The sequence below is a fragment of the Meleagris gallopavo genome, chromosome 4 (assembly GCF_000146605.3).
Source record: "Meleagris gallopavo isolate NT-WF06-2002-E0010 breed Aviagen turkey brand Nicholas breeding stock chromosome 4, Turkey_5.1, whole genome shotgun sequence".
Taxonomy (NCBI): domain Eukaryota; kingdom Metazoa; phylum Chordata; class Aves; order Galliformes; family Phasianidae; genus Meleagris; species Meleagris gallopavo.
Genome location: NC_015014.2, coordinates 11775230 through 11783509, shown reverse-complemented (window position 1 = coordinate 11783509; position 8280 = coordinate 11775230). Strand labels below are relative to the sequence as shown.

General features: G+C 39.2%; 1 protein-coding gene across 1 annotated transcript in view; it reads left to right on the top strand.

Moving 5' to 3' along the window:
- Nucleotides 1–8280, top strand: part of NR3C2 (nuclear receptor subfamily 3 group C member 2) — a 197018-nt gene that overhangs the window by 137246 nt on the left and 51492 nt on the right. Inside the window, exon 3 of the mRNA XM_010709546.3 lies at nucleotides 4477–4593. Within this exon, the coding sequence (XP_010707848.1) occupies nucleotides 4477–4593 (117 nt within the window). The remainder of the gene's footprint in view (nucleotides 1–4476; nucleotides 4594–8280) is intronic.

The following is an 8280-nucleotide window of genomic DNA, read 5'->3' as shown; positions in this document are numbered from 1 at the left end:
TCCAATGTTTAACACTTGATCATAGTAGTTGCTTCTTCAACAAGCGAGCTCCTGATTTAGACTTTACAAAAAATTTAAAAATAAAATAAAATGGAGAGAGAATGTGGAATATTTCACAGAGTTCTGTAATTTTCTACTTTTGCCTTAGGCGGTAACAGAAATATTACTGGCAAGAAATATCTAGACTCCTTCCTACTGCAGACTTGAGTGCCTTAAAGTATCACGAAGAGCTCAGCCCATGGACACGAGCACGGCTGAGCGCGTCAGGCTCTGGGGCTGGTCGGGCAGTCGTTGTGCTGGAGTTTTGGAATGGGAAATGGCACAACTGATGCTGCAGATTTCTGCTGCAACCTTATTTGGGCAGTAACTCATTGGCCAGATAAGAAATGTTTTTTTCCTTCCCGCTTTTCCTGCTGAACTTTGCTTGTTCAAGAAAATAAGAAAGATTTTATGAGCGCATCCGTTTTGTTTTATTTCATAATCTTATAAATTTAGAGGATTAAAGAGTTTTTAACTGCTTTTCAGTTCTCTCCCTTATTAAGTATTTTTGTGCGTACTTCAATATGTGTCATTCTGTGATGTATGAAAAGTGCAAACTCAAATACTCTTTTAGCTCAGCCGTAGCTATGACAGAGTTTTATAGCCTCCTAGTATGTAGCACTGTAGTATGTATTAATTATTTATTTTGAGCAGAAAACTTTCTTGGCATCCTTTGTTATTCTGTATTATAGATGGAACAGGAATTACATTGTATAAATGCACTTAATAAGGGCATATATAAAAATTACTTTCATCTTAATGCATTACCATATATGAGATGAGTATCTGATATCCACTCTGTCACTTTCCAGCCCACTTGCAGGTGATTAAACTGGATAAAAAGAAAAACTGGGTTAAACTAAGCACAGATATGCTTCTTGAAAATGTTAGAGGTCTAACCACTGCAAGCCTCCTTGCAGGATGATCTCCATCACCTCATTGAGATCTGAAAAGCTCCAGAGGTGCTGAGAGTCACATCAGTCTCAGATGTATAGGTTTTTGGGTTGATTTTGAAGTTCAGGGGCATCAGTGAGGATCATGCTACACTAATGGAGGAGTCTGATTCATTATGAGAGTCTTTGCATTACTAACTTACTTTACAAAATCAGTTTAATTTCAGATGTGTCACTTGTCTCGTAATAGATGATACAGCAGATTTGCAACTGAACATTTTTTTTTGGTAGCTACACTATATATAGAAAATCTACCCAAGTGCTGATTTCTTCTGTTGTTTAAGTTTTCAAGTTATTTTAATAAATGTAAGTTTTAAGATGGCCATGGTTATTTGATTTTTTTTTTTATTTTTTAAGAAAGAAAAACTTGACAATCTCTTTGATTTACAGTAGACATTTGCTAAATAGAAAACTTCTCCCTTGCTTACTGGAACTACTTACAGATTTTGTACCATATGTTAGTATTTGGAGATGCACGATAGAAAAAATGGTGAACCTTTACTAAGTTATGCTTTCCGGAACTATTTGATAGCTCTTTACTTCTTTACAGAAAGGGTTGTTAAGCACTGGAATAGGCTCCCCAGGGAGGTGGTTGAGTCACCATCCCTGGATGTGTTTAAAAACCATTTGGATGTGGTGCACAGGGACATGATCTAGTGAAGAATTATTAGAGTTAGGGTAGTACGGTTAGGTTGTGGTTGGACTCAGTGATCTTTAAAGTTCTTTCCAACCTGAGCAATTCTATGATTCTGTGATAGGCTATAAAGTAATAATTTCAAGCTACCTAAATCATTTGTGGGGTTGACATGTAAGTACTCTGCTGCAGTAGGAGAATTTCTTATGGAGTCACTGTTTGGCAGCAATCGGATAAAAAAAAAGTCTCTACAATATTTACAAATGTGGCCCAAGTGATTATGCTGGAGTACATAAATGTTAACCTCTTTCTATTAAAGTCATTTGCTTCTGAAAGTGGTACTGAAAAATATTGACTTTATGGGTGTACAGTTTCATAGAACAAACTGCCTTCAGGGATGTTCTGCAATGGGGTTCATTTCACAGCATTAAAGCTGACTTTTATTAATAGCCTGCACCCGCCTGTGAAAGACTAAAAATGGTATTGCAGTACTGTGATGTACAAAGGACATTGTATGAGCACTGAACAATCGTACTTGGATTCACTTCAGAAAATACCAATTCTTCCCTTCTCTCCACGAAAAATAGCATAAAAGTCCAGATACCAATGTTTGTAAAGGTGTATAACCACCTCCAGTCAGTACGTCATTATTTTAAACACTGCTGTTTTCTACTTCAATTTCACTTTCATGCTGCTGCTTCTTTAGATGTGTTCAGTACTGAGCAAAAATGCAAATAGGAATTAAGTACATACACAAGAGATGAATCTGTTTTTTGCACAGATCACTCCATACATTTAACAGTTTATGATAAATAGGTTTTCATTCTGTGATTAGCTGAGAATTTAATCTTTTTATTGTTTTTAGAAGGCCTTATTAAAGATCAGCTCGTGCGCATTGATGCTGTCACGATGATATCGGTCATGCTGAACTTGCCTGGCATAACTTTATGAACTTCACAAATTCTCTTGCTCAACTTCTGTTCTTACTCTGCAGGGTCACGGTGGTATGTAAAATCCCTCAATAAAAACTGTCGTTTGCCACTCTGCTTAGTGGTTAGACCTCCACAGCATTAACTAGATGACAGTATCTTTGTGGTGTAGCAGTAACACGCTGCTTACTCAAATAGGATCGAAGCAATTGTGTGACATGCTCACTGCAGAGATGCAAGAAACAGCCCAAACTTCAGTTCTATGTCTGAATGGATAATGTTGGCTGAGGGTCGAAGAAAGTCAGATATGGAGATACAAAATGACTTATCCTGAAGATTTAAGGCAAACTTCTGGAAGAACTCAAAATAGAAGCCAGGTCTCCTGTGTCTCATGAATATTCTCTTTGACTTTTCCTGAGGAGGCATCTGTGCATTGTGAAAAATGTCTTGGCAGAATATCTTAGACCTCTTGTTCTGCTGCAACTCTGTTCCATTCTTGAGAACAGAGCTGCAGCAGTACCTTTCCTGCACCTTTGCTCCCATTGTACTCCCCAGCTGCCTAAGCATCGAGTCACAGCTCCGCTTTTGGGCCTTGCCAGGTGTTTCTTACCCTCTCAGCCTCCATTGCTTGCACCAGTTTTTGGTATCAACGCTAATGTTGGTTATCCACTACTGGTTTTCTTTGTGTTTCATCTCCTTCATTGGCAGTCAGCTCAGGAGTCTTTCTGCTTAGCTGTCAGTTGGTGTTATTGCAGTTGCAGTCCTATTTTTTTATTTTTTTTTTTCCTTTTCTCTTTTGTTTCAGACATCATTGTTAGCAACTTGCATTTAGTTTACAGAGTAATGAGTTTCTTGCTTTTTTCTTAAATGCCTCTCCCTGAGGCTTGGTAGTTCTTACAGTGCCATCTATGTAAAGCTGCAGCATACTGTTGTATTTTACATTGCACTTCTCAAATTTTGGATGCTGGCAAACCCTGCGGCATTGTACTTCTGTGAGCTGTGTCCTTTCCTTTTGTCTTTCCTTTGGAAACCCTTTGTATGGCTTTTTGCCCTATCTCTTACAAACTGACTGTGGCCTCCCTAGGTCCTGGCAGCCACCCCTGGATTCAGGCAGCTCAACAAATCTTTTCCATTCTCTGTCATGCTGAACTAACCCCTTGAAGCTTCCTTTCTCCCACACCCTGTTCAAGCACCTTATTTGAGAAGTCCACATGGTAGTGCCCTTGTCTGACAAACCGCATCCGATGGCTCTACCTACATTCATACCACAAAGCAAAACTTGAATCTTCAAGTTTATAAAATGCCAACCTGTTTTCCTTCTTGCCCATGTATTTCCTTTCTTCTAAATGCTGTGTGTTGTATCCCTGCTGTCTCTTCATGAGTGCTTCTTTGGGCTTTACGGAACTGAAGTAACCTGTTTTGATTTAAGCTTGCCTTGACAAACCTTCAGAATTCTGTAATATATAAGGTATTTAATCAGAAATCAACTACTCATTGAGCTGCTTAAAGAAATATGGAATATGTTTGGAAACTTTACCTCTACTTTTCATTCCTGCGTCAGGTTATGAACTTCTTTAGCATTGAGTCTAGCCCTTGGTTTTGTACCAAAACTAAGAGTTGTTTGGCTGATTTGTGATACCTGTGCATGTAAGGATATTTGAAAAAATCTCATATCAATCATTTGTGGCCTGGACAAAAGGAAAAAAATAAGCAAGTGAAGTCCTGTTTTCCTAAATTAAAAAGAAGAAAAGCTCCTAGTAAGGCTTGTGGCAAATTACCAAGGTTATTGGGAAGGTTGAAGAATGGGATTGGGAATTTTTGCATTAGTGAAAACCCAAAATGACTGCAAAATGAGAGGAAAAGAAATTGGAATTATTTAAATACATAGTCTAATAATGCATTTTGGTTTTGGTTCATTCAGGACAGCATAATTATCTGTGTGCGGGAAGGAATGACTGCATAATTGATAAGATTCGGAGGAAGAACTGCCCAGCCTGTCGATTACAGAAATGTCTGCAAGCTGGAATGAATCTAGGAGGTAAGTAGAATATTAATAGTTTGGTCTCTTAATTTGATTAGGCAAAAATATTGGAAATGTGCAGCCTTTTTATAGTTCTGGCAGCTGCGCAATCTCAAAAGTTTAAGGTGGAATTATCCTGAAGAAGTGCTTAATAGCTAATAAACTCTATTGTCATTCTAAATCAGCTTTTGGAGATATGTATTTTATGGCTCAGAAAAAGGAAAGTGGGTGTTTTATGATGACAGTAATTTTCCTGGAATCTCATATAGGTAAAAGTGTTAAGGCTTCAAAGCTTGCATAATTTTTTTGTAATAAGCATTCTGTAGACTACTGAAAAATGTTTCTATGCCATCATGAAAAGCAAATGTACACACAGTGAAATCTCTTAGCTTTTTGTTGTTGCTTATTTAACATTTATATTGATCTATTTCTGCAACTGTATGTATATGCAATTATTTTGATGATGTTACTCTGTTATTCATAGAACAAAAAGGCAAAAACTTTTCTTAATAATTATCAAAAGTGTTTTAAAAACTGTATTTTAACACAACTTATAATAGCTTTGTCATTGTTTTAATTCTTCAATTACAACATCTACATAATTCTGGCTGTGCTTCAGTAAGTACCATGTTACGAGTCATCTCCCTGAGCAAATTGTATTATAAATCACTTCTTCCCCCCAGCTCTCAGGTTTATCATAGTGTCTACAACTGGGGCTTTTGGTACTGCTACAGGTCTTTTCCCTGATGCAGGGAGTGACTCTTTTCTTTAAATGTTTTCACTGTTCCAGAAAATCGTAACGTGGTCACATATTTCCTACGAATTATTTCCTCTATCTCAATTTGTTTTTTTATCTACCTGGACTCCTTTTCCTGGTAGTTTAGTTCTACAGACACATTTAGCTGCTTGTCGTTAATAAGATCTGTGCAAACTCCAGGTTCCTGTCTGCTGCCTGATACGTTTTCTATCTCCCCATCCTTTTCTGCCCTACTGCCTGGCAGAATGCTCAAGGAAAACATTCCTCACTTTTCTGGGAGAGTGACCTCACTTTTTTTTCCCCGTTAGGACCTTTTTCACATCTTCTTGCAATTTTGACAGGCTGCATTAACTCCTACGCTCCTTGTTTCTCTTTCCCTGAAGAAAACGGGAACAAATCATGGTGTACTGGGAGCTGACATCTCCCCTGATTTTGGTCTACTCTGTTGAATCTAGCAAGGGAAGCAGACCATCAGCTTTGTTTGATGAATCAGGGGCTCACTGGTAGCAGCAACTTCTTTTCTTCAAAGAAGGGAGCTCCTAGTCTAAAAGTGTGTGGAGCAGGAAGCCCAGATTTCTGGATTGCTAAAAATTGTGCTGCAGTATTCATGCAGTTCATGAGCTTTTCTATTGCTTCATCCTGCACAGTGCAAACAGAGCTTCTGCAAGCATGCCTTCTTTGACAAGCATATGTGCGTTGTATTCTAGCAAGGTATAGGACTACCATCCTTCTTGATAATCTTCTATAGGAACTTGTGATTTGTCTCTGGTGTTACGAGTGCATCTCTGACTTTTCCTGATGTGCTTCAAACTGTGTTCACACATAGTCATCTACAAAAAAACAAAAACAAACAAACAAAAAAAAAACAGGATTGGGGGTAAACTTAGCTAGGAGTCCTGTTTCCACTCAGCAGAGTGCTGTACTTAAGGAATGCACTGAAAAGTCTTCTTTTGTGTTAGATTTTGGTAATCTACTGGAATTTGCTTGCAAATAGTGATCTTTGTTTAATGACCTAGAAGGCAGAGCCTATATCTACAATACAGTTGTAGAGGCATGCAGTTGAGCTGTTCTGGTGATTTTCCTCTCTTAGAAAAAGATCACAGAATGGCTTGTGTTGGAAGATCATCTAGTTCCAACCCCGCTGCTGAGAGCAGGTTTGCCAGCCACTAGATCAGACTGACCAGGAACCTCTCAAGCCTGGCCTGAAACACTTACAGGGATGGGGCATCGACTGCTTCTCGGGGCAGCTTGTTCCAGTGCTTCACCACCCTCTGAGTGAAGAATCCATTCCTAACATCTAACCTAAGCCTCCCTTCTTTCTGGTTATATCCATTTGCCTTCGTCCTGTCACTGTCTACCTTTATAAGAAGTCAGCCCCCCTCCTGCTTGTAAGCTCCTTTCAAGAATGGGAAGATCGCAGTGGGGTCTCCCTGGAGCCTTCACTTATCCCAGCTAAACAGTCCCAACTCCCTCAACCTTTCATCAGTAGGAGAGGTGCTCCTGCCCTTTGATCATCTTTGTGGCTCTTCTCTAAACCTTGTTCCAACAGCTCCACATCCGTCTTGCACTGGGGCCCCAGGCCTGGATGCAACACTCCAGATGGCGCCTCACAAGGGCAGAGAAGAGGGGAACCATCACCTGCTTCTCCCTGCTACTCAGCCTTTTTTTGATGCAGCCCAAGATACCACTGGCCTTTCAGGCTGCACGAGCACAGTGCTGGCTCATGTCCAGTTTTTTGTTCATCAAGACCTCTAAGTCTCAATGAAATTTCTTGATGAAATTTTTGTTCCTGATTCAATTCCTTTATGCCATACAAAGAAACTAAGAGTTATAAAACAGTCTTTCCATCACTGCAGCAGATAGTATGGAAACAGCTGTGGATATAAGATGCAGTATAGTGCCTTGTGCATGGTCCAGTAGAGAAAGGTGATTTGGAGACAGTGGGGAAGACTGACAGAATTAAGGTGCCTGCAGCCTGGAGACAGTATTTACCATTCAGAAGATCCCAGTGGCTGCCAAACTATACTAAGAGAGCTTTCAGTCTCTGAGATGTCCCAAGTCTTGCAGGAAATCATAGCAGCCTCAGCAGCCAATGGATTTAAGCTTTTCCAGTAGCAAACTTTGCATTGGACATCTTCAGAAGAGCAACGTAGCATCTCAGACTTAATTTTGGGAACTTCTGTGTCCTGTTACAGGGGTTTCTGAGATGATGGAGTTCATCATGAAAAAGGAAAGTGGAAATATATATACTTTTCGACTTATACCTTTTTCTACCTTGGACTTACAAGCAAAATGCTCAAGTATTTTCTTAAGCATTCTGAGCTGGAGGAAAATGAATTTATAAATGCAGTTTAGTTTAAATCCCATTTTCAGCACAGTACTCTCTATAGCTGAGTCACACTGCACGGTTCTGTGCTCTTCATGCTGTAGATGTAATTTAAGCTCTCACCCTCCAAATGGAAGCAAAGGTAAACAGAAAAAACAAATTGCATTGAAGATACTTATGTGTTTAGTTCATGGGAAAGATAGCAAGATATGCAGAAGGGCTTAAGGCTGAAGACTGGGCAAGTTGCTGAAGGTATGGATGTTTATTTTCTACTTGAACTTAATTATAACAACTTATTCACTCACTTGAAAAGAACAAGAAAGAAGGCACAACAGTTGATGTGGAAGAAATGTTGCTGTAGATAACAAGATTCTGTCTCCCATGTGACTGGAAAAGAAGTTGACTTTTTTTTGTATCCCTCCCTTTCTATGCAGAGGCTGCCCCTCTGGACCTCGCATTTGTAATGTGAAAACTTCTGATTGTACTATTACTGTGAAGATACTGATTTCTGTAGTGGAAACAGGAGATAAGAAGGATTTTTCCATGCTTCCTGCAACACATTTTTGCTCAGTCCATGATTAATCTACTGTTCTCTGTGTTTTGGGTTGGTTTTTTTTTTTTT